Raw genomic sequence first — 17510 nt, forward strand, 5'->3', positions numbered from 1 at the left:
CTCATTTTTCTTGATTGCTAGCCTTGTTTCTACTCGACTATCAGTGCTCTAAAATAGAAACACAACCCCCTTCTTTATTTGCACACATTTGAGTATGAATATTCACTTATTCACAGATTCACAGAGATCAGAAAGCCCAATAGTATACTGTACTGGTCGAAGTGGGGACGCCTGCCCTTATGTATTGCTGTGGGCGTGATCTCCATGGACGGAAATCAGGCACTATCAAAAGCGTAAATGCCCCTACCCTCTGACCCCCAAATTCTTCTAGGATTTGCTTCTACAAATATACATACTCAAAGCTTTATTGATTCTTTACTGTCAGTAGAATACAAGTCCACCTTCCTTGGGCTAAAATTTGGTGTTCTCCAGAGCTGGGGTTCTGCTTTTCTTTTCACCCTCATATCCCATGTCCTTTTGTGTTTTTACCCTGTTCTGTTCTCTGGCCAGATCCAGCTGCTTGCTGGACCCTCGCACAGCCATGTTTCTCTGCCTTCATGCCTCTACTTAAGCTGTTCACAACACTTGTAGTGTTCTCCCTTTGCCTCCCTACCTAAAGAACTCTTCAAAGCCCTGTTGAAATGCCATTTCCGCCACAAAATCTGTCCCAGAGCCCCCAGTCAAAATGACTCTCATTTGATGCTGTGTTCCCTTAGGGTTTTGCTTTCAGTTTGACTGGTGCGCTGCCCATGTTCTGTCCCATGTCCCCGCTATTTGCAAATGTGATTCCCTGATCCCAGGCTCTGTGTGCGATCCACCTTTGCCCCTCCTACAGAACTGAAGAAAGGGCTCCCTATTTCTTCCTTCTCTGGAGAAGACTACAGTGACCTTTTACTTTAAAATTGTGGTGAGAATATTCATAACAAAACATTTACTGTTTTAGCCATTTAAAAATGTACAGTTCAGTGCCAGTAAGTATATTCACACTGTTGTGTGGCCATCACCACCATCCGTCTCCAGAACTCTTCTCAGCTTGCACAACTGAAACTCTGTGCTCATTAAAGCACAGTTTCCCATTTCCCCTCCCCGTTGACCCTTGTAAACAACAATCTATTTTCTATCTGTGTGAATCTCACTTCTCTTGGTAACTCATGTAAGTGGAATCAAGCAATATTCATTCTTTGGTGACTGGCTTATTTCACTTAGCATAATGTCCTCATGGTTTATCTATATTGTCGCGTGTGTCACAATTCCCTTCCTTTTTAAGGCTGAATAATGTTCCATTGTATGTCTGTACCACATTTTGTTTATCTGTCAGTCCATCAGTGAACATTTGGGTTGTTTATACCTTTTGAAAATGTTAGTTGCTCAGTCGAGTTCAACTTTATGATCCCATGGACTATAGCCCACCAGGCTCCTCTGTCCATGGGATTTCCTTGGCAAGAATACTGGAGTGAGTTGCCATTTCCTTCTCCAGGGGATCTTCCCAACCCAGGACCAAACCTGGGTCTCCTGCATTGCAGGCAGATTCTTTACCGTCTGAGCCACCAGGGAAGCTCAGAATACCTACCTTTTTGGTGTTATGAATGATGCTGCTATGAAGCTGCTTGTAAGTCTATGAACATATCTTTTCCAGTCCCTGCTTTCAACTCAGGTATAGACCCAGAAGTGGCATTGTTCAATTATATGGTAATTCTCTGCTTAATTCTTTTAGGGACTGCAGTACTGTTTTCCACAGTGGCTGTACCATTTTACATTCCCGCCAGTAATGCACAAACGTTCTGATTTCTCTACATGTTCTCCAAAATTTTGTCCTTTGTTTTCCTTCTTTTTTTTAATAGTAACCATTCCAATGGGAGTAAAGGGGTCCACAGTAACCTTTTCGCTATTGTGTTTTGGATTGGGAGCTGACTGTGGCTCAGATCATGAACTCCTTATTGCAAAATTCAGGCTTAAATTGAAGAAAGTAGGAAAAACCACTAGACCATTCAGGTATGACCTAAATCAAATCCCGAATGATTATACAGTGGAAGTGACAAATAGATTCAAGGGATTAGATCTGATAGAGTGCCTGGAGAACTATGGAGGGAGGTTTGTGACATTATACAGGAGGCAGGGATCAAGACCATTCCCAAGAAAAAGAAATGCAAAAAGGCAAAATGCCTGTCTGAGGAGGCCTTACAAATAGCTGAGAAAAGAAGGGAAGCTAAAGGCAAAGGAGAAAAGGAAAGATATACTCATTTGAATGCAGAGTTCCAAAGACTAGTAAGGAGAGATAAGAAAGCCTTCTTCAGTGATCAGTGCAAAGAAATAGAGGAAAACAATAGAATGGGAAAGACTAGAGATCTCTTCAAGAAAATTAGAGATACCAAGAGAACATACATGTAAAGATGGTCATAATAAAGGACAGAAATGGTATAGACCTAAGAGAAGCAGAAGATATTAAGAGGTGGCAAGAACACACAGAAGAACTATACAAAAAAGGTATCTTCATGATCCAGATAACCATGACAGTGTGATCACTTGCCTAGAGCCAGACATCCTGGAATGTGAAGTCAAGTGGGCCTTAAGACGCATCACTACGAACAAAGCTAGTGGAGGTGGTGGAATCCCAGTTGAGCTATTTCAAATCCTAAAAGATGATTCTGTGAAAGTGCTGCACTCAATATGCCATCACATTTGGAAAACTCAGCCGTGGCCACAGGACTGGAAAAGGTCAGTTTTTATCCCAATCCCAAAGAAAGGCAATGCCAAAGAATGTGCAAACTACTGCATAATTGCACTCATCTCACATGCTGGCAAAATAATGCTCAAAATTTTCCAAGCCAGGCTTCAACAGTATGTGAACCATGAACTTCCAGATGTTCAGGCTGGATTTAGAAAAGCCAGAGGAACCAGAGATCAAATTGCCAACATCCATTGGATCATCGAAAAAGCAAGAGAATTCCAGAAAAACGCCTACTGCTTTATTGATTATGCCAAAGCCTTTAACTGTGTGGATCACAACAAACTGTGGAAAACTCTTCTAGAGATAGGAATACCAGACCACCTTACCTGCCTCCTGAGAAATCTGTATGCAGGTCAAGAAGCAACAGTTAAAACCAGAGATGGAACAACAGACTGGTTCCAAATAGGGAAAGGAGTACGTCAAGGCTGTATATTGTCACCCTGCTTATTTAACTTCTATGCAGAGTACATCATGTGACATGCCAGGCTGGATGAAGCACCAGCTGGAATCAAGATTGCCAGAAGAAATATCAGTAACCTCAGATAAACAGATGACACCACCCTTATGGCAGAAAGCAAAGAAGAACTAAAGAGCCTCTTGATAAAAATGAAAGATGAGAGTGAAAAAGTTGGCTTAAAACTCAACATTCAGAAAACTAAGATCATGGCATGTGGTCCCATCACTTCGTGGCAAATAGATGGGGAAACAATGGAAACAGTGAGAGACTTTATTTTCTTGGGCTCCAAAATCACTGCAGATGGTGACTGCAACCATGAAATTAAAAGACACTTGCTTCTTGGAAGGAAAGCTATGACCAACCTAGACAGCATTTTAAGAAACAGAGACATTACTTTGCCAACAAAGATCCATCTAGTCAAAGCTGTGGTTTATCCAGTAGTCGTGTATGGATGTGAGAGTTGGACTATAAAGAAAGCTGAGCGCTGAAGAATTAATGCTTTTGAACTGGTGTTGGAGCAGACTCTTGAGAATCCCTTGGACTGCAAGGAGATCCAACCAGTCTATCCTAAAGGAAATCAGTCCTGGATATTCCCTGGACTGATGCTGAAGGTGAAGCTCCAAGAGTTTGGCCGTCTGATTCGAAGAACTGACTCATTGGAAAAGACCCTGATACTGGGAAAGACTGAAGGCAGAAGGAGAAGTGGAATGCAGAGGATGAGATATTGGATGGCATCACAGACTCGATGGACATGAGTTTGAGTAAGCTGCAGGAGTTGGTGATGGACAGGGAAGCCTGGTGTGCTGCAGTTCATGGAATTGCAAAGAGTTGGCCATGACTGAGTGACTGAACTAAACTGAGCTGACTGTGTTTTGGATGTCTAAATCACAAAGTCTCATTTAGAGAAGAGCTCTTATCAGCCATCCATCCGTGCCTCCTAGTCAAAAACCATTGCCTTGATTTCATGACAAAACTTTCCAGATTTTTTTCTGGAAGGAACATCTACACTGAGAGGGCCTCATCATTGAAACATGTAGATAAACCCACAGCTAAAAATCTTTCTTGGCACATATGGCGCCATCCATGGTGAAAAAAAATCAGACAACACAGTCTGTGGTCCGAGCCTGCCTATGTGTGATTTGGAGCAATAGAAACTTCCTGCTGGCTTATTCGTAATGTAGGCTTGTCCTGGCTCAGAACTTACGGAGAAAAAGGGGCCAGGCTGGCATCCCTGATATGTGTTCTCTCGGGCGCCACTTTGAACTCTTCTCCCATCGTCTCATTTGGCTGCTTTTGACTACCATTTGAAGTCAGGACAATAGTTTGAAAATGTCTGCAGCTGGACTGCCTCTTTTCCACTCTAAGGCATGTTCACTGCTACTGTTCAGGATTTGCCCTGAACTAGCTCCTCCATTTGGAAACCAACTCTGGAATGATTGCCATGTAGCTTTGAAAGTCCCATTTTGATCAGCAGATGCTACTCAGTCTGGGGAGAGAGTTTAATATGGCCTAATCTTCACTTGTGTGTATGTTGGTTTTTCTCCAATTGTTTGGTAGTGCTTTCGACATCCTTTATCTTCCACTTTCATTGCCTGATGTAAATGGATATTTTTTTTTCTTCCAGGAATATAATGATTCATGTATCTGTTAATATGGGTGGTGGGATGAATTGGGAGGTTGGGACTGACATATGTGCACTACTGATACTATGCATAAAGTAGATAACTGATGAGAACATAGTGTCTAGAACAGGGAACTCTACTCAGCCCTCTGTGGTGACTTAAATGGGAAGTGAATGCAAAAAAGAGGGGATATATGTATATGTATAGTCAATTCACTTTGCTGTACGGTAGAAATGAACACAGCATTGTAAAGCAAATGTGCATGAGTGCCAAGTCGATTCAGTAGAGTCCAACTCTTCTCGACCTTATAGACTATAGCGCACTAGTCTCCTCTGTGCATGGGATTCTCCAGGCAAGAATATTGGAGTGGGTTGCCATGCCCTCCTCCAGGGGATCTTCCCGACCCAGGGATGGGACCTGTGTCTCATGTCTCTTTCATTGACTTGCAGGTTCTTTACCAGTAGCGCCACCTGAGAAGATCTGTAAAGCAATTAAAATGAAAATTAACAAGAATATGATCATTTTTAAATTTACTTCTTTTTTTTTTCTTCTCAGAACTTTGTACCATCTTTGGGCAGGCAGACTTCGCTGACAACGTCGGTGATACCCAGAGCGGAGCAAAGTGTGGCTTACAAAGACTTTATTTATTTCACCATCTTCGAAGGGAATGTTCGCAATGTGTCTGAAGTCTCCGTAGAGTATTTATGCTCTCAGCCTTGTGTTGTCAATTTGGAAGCAGTTGTTTCATCTGAGTTCAGAAGTAGCATTCCCGTGTACAAAAAAAGGTGGAAGAATGAGAAACATCTTCACACCAGCAGAACACAAATCGTACATGTGAAATTCCCGAGCATCATGGTTTACAGAGATGATTATTTCATCAGACACTCCATTTCAGTATCTGTGGTGATACTACGCGCCTGGATCACTCACCAATATAGCAGTGGGGACTTGAATGTTAAATGGGAGGAAAATTTGCTACACGCTGTAGCAAAGAATTACACGCTGTTGAAGACTGTCCCGCCTTTTGAACGCCCTTTCAAAGATCATCAAGTGTGCCTTGAGTGGAACATGGATTATATTTGGAACCTTCGAGCAAACAAGATTCCCCAGTGTCCTCTTGAGAATGGTAGGTCATTTGCCTTGCTAGAAACCTAATGCTCATTTCTTCAGACAGCCTGGATGGGAGGAGGAGGAGTGTTTGAGAAAATTCTTATCTTAGAAATGGGGGACACAAGGCAAACAGTCTGTAATTTTGGACTTTGGGGAGAAAAGGGAGAAAATGAAAAGGTGTGAGAAGAGAAAGAGTAGGAGAGAACAGGATTGAAGATGGAGGTGAGAGAGGGACAGAGGGTCATGAAAGGGTGCTTTGAGAGGCTTGAATATGCTTTACGTTGAAGAGGAACATTAGTGCCACTGAAATAAGGATCTGGAAAATCTTCCTCCTCATGTCCCTCAAAAAGCCCTCACGTGTTAGTTTTGGTGCAGCATTAGCTTGTCAGCCAAGTACCTGAGTTCAACTCCTGTCTCTGCCACTTTCTGCCAGTGTAACTTTGGAACTTTCAGAACCTAGTTTTCTTATCCATAAAATGGGATAATAAATAACAATTCCCTCAGAGTAGTGTGGTGAGAATTAAATGAGATGTGCTTAACACATAATCAACGCTCAGTAAAAAGTAGTAGGCATAATGATGATAGAATGCAAACTCTATATTTTAACCCAAATGTCACAGGGTCACAGCCACTGAGGGATCAATAGAGGAGGCTCCTATGCTTTTTTTCAGCCTTTTTTAAGCACTGGGGTTGGAGATCACTGGCTACGTGCATTTGGAAGAAGAGGGCTATAGTTCTCTCCATTGTTGCAGGGGGCACCTTGCTATGTGGATGTGGAGTGCCTGCCAGCTCTCTCCCCATCCTACAACGGGGAGCCTATCCAGGCATGCTCCCAGGCACTCACCCGGAGCCTGGTCATGTTTGCTAAAGTGGGACCCTAGGATCACCTGTATCAGAATCACCCAGGGCTCTTGTTGCAAATGCAGATTCCCATTTCCTGCTTAGACAGGATCTGTGGGGTGTCCGGCCCTGGAATTCACATTTTAAATACATTTCCATGACTCTGATGCACCTTAAAGCTTGAGAATCCCTGGAGCAAGGATAGAGCTGGTGGGACTTTGAGTTGAAGTGGCTGGACCCCCAGGCAGACTTGGAGGATGGGGGAAATCCAATGGCAGTGAATATTTCCTGGGGTCACTCCCAAACAACCCGGCATATAATGAAAACAGAATGGACCAGAATAACCACGTGGTATATAGTTGGTCAGAGGCCACTTGCTGTAGAACCAACACATTTGGCATTGTTTATTTTGAAATAAATAGAGATTTGCAGGAAGTTGCAAAAATGGGATCAAGTCCTTGTTTATTTCCCCCCACTTCCCCTAACTGACATCTTCCATAACTAGAGTACAATATCAAAACCCGGAAATTGACACTGATCTAATACTCCTAACTAGACTGCAGACCTTCTTCAGAGTACACCTGTTTTTACAAGCAGTTTTGTGTGTGCATAGTTCTAGACAATTTCATCCCACATTTTATTTTATAGTCCACTTCTGTGTCTGGCTTATGTCTGAGCAGTGCTTTAAATGTAGAAAAATCTAGAAGAAGAATCCCCTTTCTCTCTTTCTGTGTGTGTGTGTGTGTGTGTGTGACTGTGCACTTTGGGGGTAGGGTGGGATGGGCAGTTAAACCTCCGAAATAGTCAAGCTGCATGCGTTTTGATGATCAGCGTGTATCCCTCTTCCAGGCAGGGCCCCATGCTAGCATCTGTCTGGAATGCCTTCCGCGGGGATTCCTAATTTGTTAAGGAGAAGGCAACACGGGGCACAAGCAGCCACAGTTTTGCTTTGCCTCCGATTGATTTTGTCAGGGCTTAATGATTCCATTTCATGTTTGGCAAATCACATATTTCTCATTGAAGAATGACTGAATCGCAAGCTGGAAGTTTTCAAATCAAGTCATTTATGAACTGGCTGAGTTCTTAGGGTGCCCGAACATACCCTTAAAATGCGAAACAGCTTTTCTTTCTTTTGTTGTTCCTTCTCAGTAGTCACTGGGTTCAGGAACAGCGCAGTGGGTTTTGTTTTTCCACACCTCCTTCAGACCATTACTTTTGGGGCGAGAACCAGTCTAATAAAGGCATAATGCAGAAGAAAACCTTTTCTAAGAGTCAAAGTCACTGACAATGGGAGGGGGGGCTCCATCCACCCGCGAAACCAGCTATTTGCCGGGCTGAGGTTTGTTCACCAGGAAAGGGGAGCACTTCCCCTCCCTGTCTTAAAAAGGAAATCAAAAGAGAGTCTGCCGCAAGCCCCATGGACAGTGCCAACGACCTTTGTTCTTGATATCGGCGGCGCAATGCAAGAGGGCCAGGCCTCTGGCTGGTTCCCAGCAGGGGCTTCTTTATTCTGCTCTTGAAGAACAAGAGTCAAGTCCGAACAACAAGGTGGCATTAGTGCGCCACGGGGGCGCTTTCATGCCTCGCCCCATCGCAGTCTGCCGCCAGCCCTGGTGTGGAGTGGGGGGGGACATTTTCTGTGTCAAGTGCCTGCTGTCCTGCAAGAGCTCTGTGTCTGAACTAAGTACCCCCTGTGACTTGCTTGCATTTTCTTTTCTCTTTATGAAGAGAGAGCCCAGTCTCGGTGCATACGTGTTCTGTCTGTGTGGTTGGAGCGCCCCCACCTAAAGCCTTCAGTTAGGCTTCCAGAGCCAGATCTGTGCGCCCTGACACTCTTTGCAGCTCATCTCCCATGCTGGGATTGTGCCAGGCCGGCCGGTGGGCTGATTTTGGGTGGAGGTGCAACCGGCTTCCGTCCCGCCCTGCTGGGTCAACCTACCCCGGATCAGAAGCTGGCAGCCTTTCAGGACACGTTTGTGCCAAGGCTCAGCCACGTGCCCTGCCAGTGCACCTGTTCCTGCCTTTGGCCAAGAGATTCACCCTGCCTGGGGCCCGCTGATTGTCTGTTCCCTCCGGGGGAGGACACCGGGCTTTATCCGCTGCCCTGTCACACGTGTGCCTGACTCACGCATGAGCTCACCCAGAGAAAGAAATAAACCGCTGGGGCTGGTGGCTCCAGGGGCGCACCTGGACTGCGCGTTCTGTTGTGAGAGGTCAGCTGGCCCTGCGGCCTCCATCTTCAGCCCCGACCTCATATTCAGTCGCTATTCACCACGTGTCTGCTGTCATCCTGGTCTAAGCCACCATTGTCCCTGTCTGGATTCTGGCCGCAGTCTGCAAATGGCCTCCCTGCTGGCCCTTGTCCCCCTATGCAGTGGCCCCTGTAGCCAGCTCCTCCCTGATGGAGTAGGGAAGGATCGCCCACGTCCCTGAGCATGGCTTGTGGAATCTGTCCCTGTCCCCTTATCGGCCTCATCTCCTGCCACACTCCCCCTTGCCCACCTGTTCCAGCCATGCAGGCCTGCTTGCTTCTCCCTTGATGTACCAAGTTCATTCCCACTTTGAGACATTTGCATCACTGTCCCCTCTCCCTAACATGCTCCTCCCCTAGATCACTGTGTGACTTGCTCTCTTACCTCCTTGCAACCTCTGCACGAATGTCATCTTACTGGGGACAGCATCCTAGACCACCTTATCTAAGATGGCAGCCCTACCCAATTGTTCCCGCCACACCAGTATCCACCTTTTATTTCCTTCATAACCTTAGCACCCCCAGGCCTTGTAATTGAATATACTGAATGGTTTATTTGCCTGTGGAGTGTCTCTGTACTAGCACACAGGCTCCACAAGGCCTGGGTTGTCTGGTTCTGGTGCCCAGTGTGGCACCCTGTACACAGCAGGCACATGACAACTGCTTGTTGACTGAGGGATGAGGGCTCTTAGCCAAGAGGCAAGGACCCTTTCTCTCTTAGCTTATATGTGACCATCACACTGTGACAGCTTTCTTACATGGCTATGGTAGGGAGCGTGTAGGGTGGGGTCAGCTGTGTGCCTTCCGTAGGGCCTGTACACACTGAGGCTTCCTGGGTGGAGACCGTTTTGCTGCACTGGTTACGGCTGCAGTGATTCTCCTTTGCAACTACACATGAGCACACCTTCACCCTGCACCTGCCCTCTAGCTCCAGTCTGTGATCACTCATCTGTATGACTTGGCTAATGAATCTCTTTTTACTGGAAGCTGCCACCCTGCCCCTACCCTCAACACTCTCCCAGCCCCATGGCCATCTTTCATGTTTTCCTAGCAAAATCATAGTCATATTTCAGTAGTCTGCTCAAATTTTCTACTCCTTCTCCACAAAGGTTTCTTCTTTTCTTTTCTTTCCTTTTTTGATTCTCAAATCAGAAACTAACTTTCTGCCCTCCAGCTTCCTCTAGTTCTCTCTTGGTACTCACCACCCCTTATGATGTGTATCATGTTCAATTCCATAAAGACTGATTGAACACCCATCCTGCACCAATTTCTTTACTAAGTCTGGAGATTCAAAGACGCAGACATGGTCCTTCTCTTTAACGTGGTTATCCAGAAGTAAACACAGCTCCCAATAGTAACAGTCACTTTCCCTTACTGAGCACTCACTGTGTGCCAGGAACTGTGCTAAGTGCTTGTGCAAGTATCTAATTTAATACCAGTGCACGACTGTCATAATTTATAGAGGAGGAAACTGACTCAGAGAACTAGAGTAATTAGTCTAAAGTTACGCAGCTAATGATGGAACTAGGACTTGAACTCAAGTAGTTTGGTTCCCAAACACCACACTTAACTACTAAGCTATATTGCCAGGGGATGTCGTGAAGCTATTTATTTATTTAAGTCACTTATTCATAGAAAAAAGTTACTGAGCAATCTGCATCTTAGGTCCTTTGCAAGGGTTCTTCACAGAGGAAGTGACATTTGAACAGAAATTTTAAGAAAGAGTAGAGTTTCCATAGTCAGAAAAACAATAAAGGAAAACCCACCTTCCAGCGCAGGAGACATGAGAGACACAGGTTCAGTCCTTGAGTCGAGAAGATCCCCTGGAGGAGGGCATGGCAACCCACTCCAGTAGTCTTGCCTGGAGAATCCCATGGACAGAGGAGTCTGGCAGGCTACAGTCCATGGGGTCACAAAGAGCTGGACATGAATGAAACAACGTAGCCTGCACGCACGCACATCCAGGCGGAAGGAAAAAGAGAGAAGGGAATGCAGTCTGATGCGGGAATGGGGATGAGCCTGCAACCCTTGGAATGAGGGATGGCAAATGGGTTTCATCTTGCTTGCCAGCTCAGAGCAATGGGGGTGGCTACCTAGAGCACAGTGCTGAGGAAGATTCTGAGGCCGAGTCTGTGCTTAGTGAGAGAGACGCCATGTGGATTGATTACCAGTGTCTGCCACAGGTGGAAGTGTGGAGTAGCCACACTTGAGCTTTTGTTCAGGTAAAGTCTGAAGTGTGAGATGGGCAGTTCCGGAAAGAAGATTGGAAAGGCAAGTTGGGGCGACACTTTGGAGTTCCTTAGATGCCATGCTCAGATGTAGCAAGCATTTTGTTCTACTTCCACCTGCTGCGTGCTCAGTCCAACTCTGTGACCCCGTGAACTGTAGCCGACCAGACTCCTCTGTCCATGGGATCTCCAGGCAAGAATACTGGGGTGGGCCGTCGTGCCCTCCTCCAGGGATCTCTTATGTCTGCTGCACTGGTACTTCCACCTAGACGAAGATTTTTCTGATTTTCCCTCTTAGGTCAGAAACTGGCAGTCTCCTTCTTCTCCACTCTCTTGTCCTTTCACTAAAAATTCATTCTCATTTTCAGACCCAATGGATTGTAAGTAAGATTTCCTTATAACAAAACTCGTTTACAACAAAATCATAGAAGACTAACTCAAATTTTGGAGACAGACTTTACGTGTCTCTGTGAAAATATCAGTTTATTCAGTGGAACAATTCAAGTTAATGATATGATGATGCTTTTTGTAATTATAAGAACTACAAATGTGACACTCTTAGAGACAAAAGAGACTGCTTTCTTTCCCCCAGGTAATCACTGTAGACTTGGATTTTTCAGTAATACCATTAATGAATGCCTAGCGTCTGCATTGGCCTTTATGATTTTCAAGTCACTTTTTCCATGCGCAGTGTCTCATTTAACCCTCATAAGAGCCCCGGGGGAGGACAGTATTTTCATTCTCTTTTTACAGAGGAGAAAATTGAGGCTCTGGGAACTTGTTTAATGGAGTCCAAGTTCTTGCTTCTTTCAACTTTGCTAAGCTGCTTCTCTGACATATGCTAAAACAATTCCAACCCAGGTTCTAAATTAGAAGGAATACACTTTTGTCTAAGTTGAATTTTGACTGACATGAATCACCCTGTTTTCCTCAGCCACTGGACTTTGCCTCTTTGAAGTGGATTGAACCGACGGGGCGCCCAGGGCGGGGCAGGCCTTTGCATGTGGCAGTCTCCTTCTCCCTGCCTGCATGGAAATGTCCAGAGATGTTCTTTTCTCTTGTAGCCAACAAAGTAATACATGTACCTGGTTAAAAAATTCAGAGAGTGTTAAAAAGTTTTGGGGGAAGAGTAAATTCCTACCTGCCCCAGTCTTTTGGTCCTATTTCTTAGAGCCAAGCTCAATAACACTAGATTCTGTGTTTCCTTCCAGGGATGCTCTCTGCCCATATAATCATTAGGCTGATAGATCCTTCTCTTCTTACACACCTGGGAAGATACTAAAGATTCTGCTTTGCGCTCATTAACAATATGGCAGAAATTTTTTCTATGTCAGTACAGGAAACATGACCACATTCTTTGCAATAGCTTCCTAGCATTGCATTGCCTGACAGTCCATAATTTATTTGCCCTGTCCTCTGTTGATGGTCATGCAGGTCATCTTTTGTCTTTTACTGTTAGCAACAAGGTTTCTGTAAGCACCTTTGCATGTGTATCTTTGTGCACACAAATAAATATGTTTGGAGGATAAATTCCTGGGAGTGGAATTTATTTATTCTTAAGACTCCTAGTGTTGAACATCTTACAGACTTTCTTAGTCACTCACTTCTTTGCCTAGTGCCCTTTGCAGCGAGAAATTCCAACCTAAATCATACTTGCTAGAAAGTAGAATTTTTTGTTCCCAGGCTTTGGCTTTAAGGACAATTAAACTCCCAATCACCACTGCCTGTTTAGTGTCCTGCCTTTGAAAAGAAGATTGAGTTATCATCATTCTAACTTTACTTCTCTGTGTCAGAAAATCGTAGCTTATTTTCCTCCAAGTTCCCCTTACAGACTTTTAGCCTCAGGAACATCCCCTGGAGAAGGAAATGGCAACCCACTCCAGTATTATTGCCTGGAAAATCCCCGGGATAGATGGACCTGGTGGGCTATAGTCCATGGGGTCGCAAAGAGTCAGACACGAACTGAGTGACTAAACAACAAAACAATGAATTCTTTGCTTCAAGACTATCTCTAAAGAAAAGTGAAAGTGAAAGTCACTCAGTGGTGTCTGACTCTCTCAATGAGAGACTTTATTTTCTTGGGCTCCAAAATCACTGCAGATGGTGACTGCAGCCATGAAATTAAAAGACACTTGCTTCTTGGAAGGAAAGCTATGACCAACCTAGACAGCATTTTAAGAAGCAGAGACATTACTTTGCCAACAAAGGTCCATCTAATCAAAGCTATGGTTTATCCAGTAATCATGTATGGATGTGAGAGTTGGACTGTAAAAAAGCTGAGTGCTGAAGAACTGAAGCTTTTGAACTGGTGTTGGAGAAGATTCTTGAAAGTCCTTTGGATAGCAAGGAGATCAAACTAGTCCATCCTAAAGGAAATCAGTCCTGAATAGTCATTGGAAGGACTGATGCTGAAGACGAAGCTCCAATATTTTGGCCACCTGATGCAAAGAACTGACTCATTGGAAAAGACCCTGATGCTGGGAAAGACTGAAGGCAAGAAAATAAAGTCTCTCACTGTTGCTTCTTGACCTGCATACAGATATCTCAAGAGGCAGGTAAGGTGATCTGGTATTGCCATCTCTTGAAGAGTTTTCCAGTTTGTTGTGATCCACACAGTCAACGGCTTTGGCGTAATCAACAAAGCAGTAGATGTTTTTCTGGAATCCTCTTGCTTTTTCGATGATCCAGTGGATGTTGGCAATTTGATCTCTGCTTCCTCTGGCTTTTCTAAATCTAGCCTGAACATCTGGAATTTCATGGTTCACATACTTTTGAAGCCTGGCTTGGAGAATTTTGAGCATTACTCTGCCAGTGTGTGAGATGAGTGCAATTGTACAGTACTTTGAACACTCTTTGGCATTGCCTTTCTTTGGGATTGGAATGAAAACTGACCTTTTCCAGTCCTGTGGCCACTGCTGAGTTTTCCAAATGTGATGGTGTATTGAGTGCAGCACTTTCACAGCACCATCTTTTAGGATTTGAAATAGCTCCACTGGGATTCCATCACCTCCACTAGCTTTGTTCATAGTGATGCTTCCTAAGGCCCACTTGACTTCACATTCCAGGAGGTCTGGCTCTAGGTGAGTGACCACACCATTGTGGTTATCTGGATCATGAAGATATCTTTTTTGTATAGTTCTTCTGTGTATTCTTGCCACCTCTTCTTAATATCTTCTGCTTCTGTTAGGTCCATACCATTTCTGTCCTTTATTGTCCTCATCTTTTTTTTTTTTTTTAATGTCACTCAGGGTGATATATATACTTTTAAATATCACTCAGGGTGATATTCAAAACATTTAACAAATAGTATGAGGTGGGGGGCCCAGGCAGGCTCCTCCAGGCACTGGCCCTGGTGCTGAAACAGAATGTGCTGAATATCGTTACTGAGCCAGATTCTACTCTGAAGGAGAAGCCAGAGTGGGTATTGTGTGTGTGTTGGGGCACATCATCTAAACAATATGGACATATTTCAGTATTTTAACAACCAGTAGAGCCGCACATGGGCATGCCAGCTGAACATCAGCCCTAGTTCTCTCTGGAAGGACTTGTGAGATGTGATGTGGTTTAATAACAAGCACATTGGTTTGCAGTAGGAGACCAGGTTTGAGTCATATTTGGGTCTCTTATTAGTTATACGACCTTTAACAAGACACGAACACTTCTCTTGTCTCCAAATGAAGGAGTTTGCACCATGTTAAATCTAATGCTTCTTCTTGCTCTAAAATTTGAGGAAACAATAAAAGCAATAAAGCAATAAAAGCAATAAAAGTGGCCAAGGGAGCGGGTTCCAAACCCGAACTGATTCTATGGCATTTTGTGCTTATGTCACAATAATGCCTCTTCCCCATGTAACTTCCTCATTCAAGATTAGCCAAAGAAATGGATTTGGGGGAAGGATCTGAAAAAAGAGACATTTAATTTTTGGCTTGGGGGGTATGGGGAACATTGTAGAATTATGGAACATGTTGGGTGAAAGAGACATAGATCCAGATCCTGATTTGGCCACAGCTGTGTTCATTTGTTCATTTATCCATTCACTCCCTAAATGTTTTTTGAGCCTCTATCATGTTTTGGCCACTGTTCTGGCTCTGAGTATGGATTAAAGAATGAAGTAAAGTCCTTGCTGTGTTGGAGCTTACATTCTATGTTAGCAATTCATTTAACCTCTTTGAGCCCATGTTTTGAACTGGAGTTTACCTACCTGTAAATCCTTCAATGGGCAATGGCATTGTTACTGCTATTTACCATTTAATGCCTATGATAGTCATCACAAATCAATTATAGCAGTCCAAGCAGCCAATCAGTTCTTGGAGGATGTTATTTATCCTGGGCTAATATTTTATGTTGATGCATTTTATGTAGATGAATTCTCAAGTCTTTCCCTACTCCAAAATTTTTCGTTTTTATTCATTATTTCTAATGAAATGGGAAGACAGTATTGTACTGAGGGAAACTGTAATAGAACTCCAAATCATAGAACTATCATTAAAGCTACAGATTTTACAAGAAAACCATCATCACTTTGGTTTTGTTGGACACAAAAGATATGTGTTATTGTAAAATTATTTTAGATCTTTGGGTCTTAGATTTTCCCTCCACAGTCTTTTGCTGCAAGTTCTCTTATTCAACTAGCTTTACTTTGATCCCAGGATAAAGGAAAGGCTCATCAACATTCACTTTTGACTCCTTTCACTTTGGAAACCTCCTTTATGAAACCTCCTTTTACTGTAGTCAGGTGGGGCAGAATCAAATCTTGCTCATTCTGATAAATTTTTCTACTATATACTAGATAACTCAACAGCAATCACCAGCAGAAGGCTTCCCAGGGGGCTAACGTGGCCATCTGGTCTCCTATGTTTTGCTCACCATGGTGGAAGCTAGCCAAGGTTGGGCTGACATCAACCTCTCGGTCAGTTTTTTTCTGTGGATTCTGAAGACACCCTTGTAGTATTTCCATTCCTAATCCTCTTTCCTGGCTCCCATAACTGACCAGCAAGTCCAACGTGCCCACATCGAGCTCAAATTGCAAAGAAAAAAGTTTGAAGTATTTCTGTTGGAATTAATAACTCCACCCTTTGGGGTTTCTAAATGTATCTCTGAGACTATGAAAACATCGCTCTTATGATTTCCAAGTTGTAATGAACTAGAGGTACCTCTTTATATAGTGAAGCATTTTTCCCCAATGAGGAATGAGAGCTGGGGTGTCCTCTATCCCAGGCTCAGGCTCCTATAATTTTCGCCAATATTGTCATTTGGTAACTTGCCCAAAAGTCAACTCTTCCCTCTCTAAGAAGACCAGGAAAGCAGATTATTTCCACCATTTAAATATAGACCTTTAGACCAAGGAGCATTTTAAGAAAGAGAAAAGATGATCTTTGTTTCTAGGTTGAACTCAGTGAATTAATTTTTCTTTGAAATGGGGTGGAGTATGTGAAATAAAAAGTCCATATTAACTTTTTAGACCTCAAATACAGATGAAATAACTCAGTTTTCTCTGTAAGATTTGTTATAGGTACTTCTCTTTTCTAGAGCCACAGAACTCTCCCACATGTGCAAAATAAAGTGGAAGACTCTCTAGTTTTTTGTGTCTTTTAAATTCTTAAAAAAAAAATTAATTATTTTTAATTGAAGTTTAATTGCTTTACAGTATTGTGTTGTTTTCTACCAAACATCAATATGACTCATCCATAGATTTACTCATGTCCCCTCCCACTTGAACATCCTTCCCACCTCTCTGTCCATCCCACCCCTCTAGGTTGTTACCGAAGACTCTGGTTTTGAAGTGTATGGTGTTTTGCCTTAACAAAAGAAACCACTCATTATACACAATTCCACTCATTACACAACAATTCCAATATTTAATAGAAGATTATTTAACTTAATTTCAATATGCAGTCATTAAAAAAGAAGAAATAGAAGCATTAGAGAGAAGTAGTAGCATATGCTATGCTAAGTCACTTCAGTCATGGCCGACTCTGTGCGACCCCATAGACGGCAGCCCACCAGGCTCCCCCGTCCCTGGGATTCTCCAGGCAAGAACACTGGAGTGGGTTGCCATTTCCTTCTCCAATGCATGAAAGTGAAAAGTGAAAGTGAAGTTGCTCAGTTGTGTCCGACTCTTAGCGACCCCATGGATTGCAGCCTACCAGGCTGCTCCGTCCATGGGATTTTCCAAGCAAGAGTACTAGAGTGGGGTGCCATTGCCTTCTCCGAAGTAGTAGCATATACATCACCAAATTGGGCCGAAACCTACATCCAGACTTGAACAGTGCTGGGAAGTCCTGAATGACAGCAATCTGGAGTCCTAGTTGGGAAAAGGATCCTGGGCCGTGTG

At 43.7% G+C, this 17510-nt stretch overlaps 1 protein-coding gene across 2 annotated transcripts in view; it reads left to right on the forward strand.

The window, feature by feature from the left end:
* Nucleotides 1–17510, forward strand: part of SEL1L3 (SEL1L family member 3) — a 108289-nt gene that overhangs the window by 11723 nt on the left and 79056 nt on the right. For both annotated transcript variants that reach the window (XM_086406244.1, XM_086406246.1), the window contains exon 2: nt 5303–5873. In XM_086406244.1, the coding sequence (XP_086262370.1) occupies nt 5303–5873 (571 nt within the window). The remainder of the gene's footprint in view (nt 1–5302; nt 5874–17510) is intronic.

This window comes from Bos grunniens, chromosome 6, assembly GCF_055505025.1.
Source record: "Bos grunniens cultivar Pamir isolate PY7600 chromosome 6, Bosgru_T2T1.0, whole genome shotgun sequence".
Classification (NCBI taxonomy): Eukaryota; Metazoa; Chordata; class Mammalia; order Artiodactyla; family Bovidae; genus Bos; species Bos grunniens.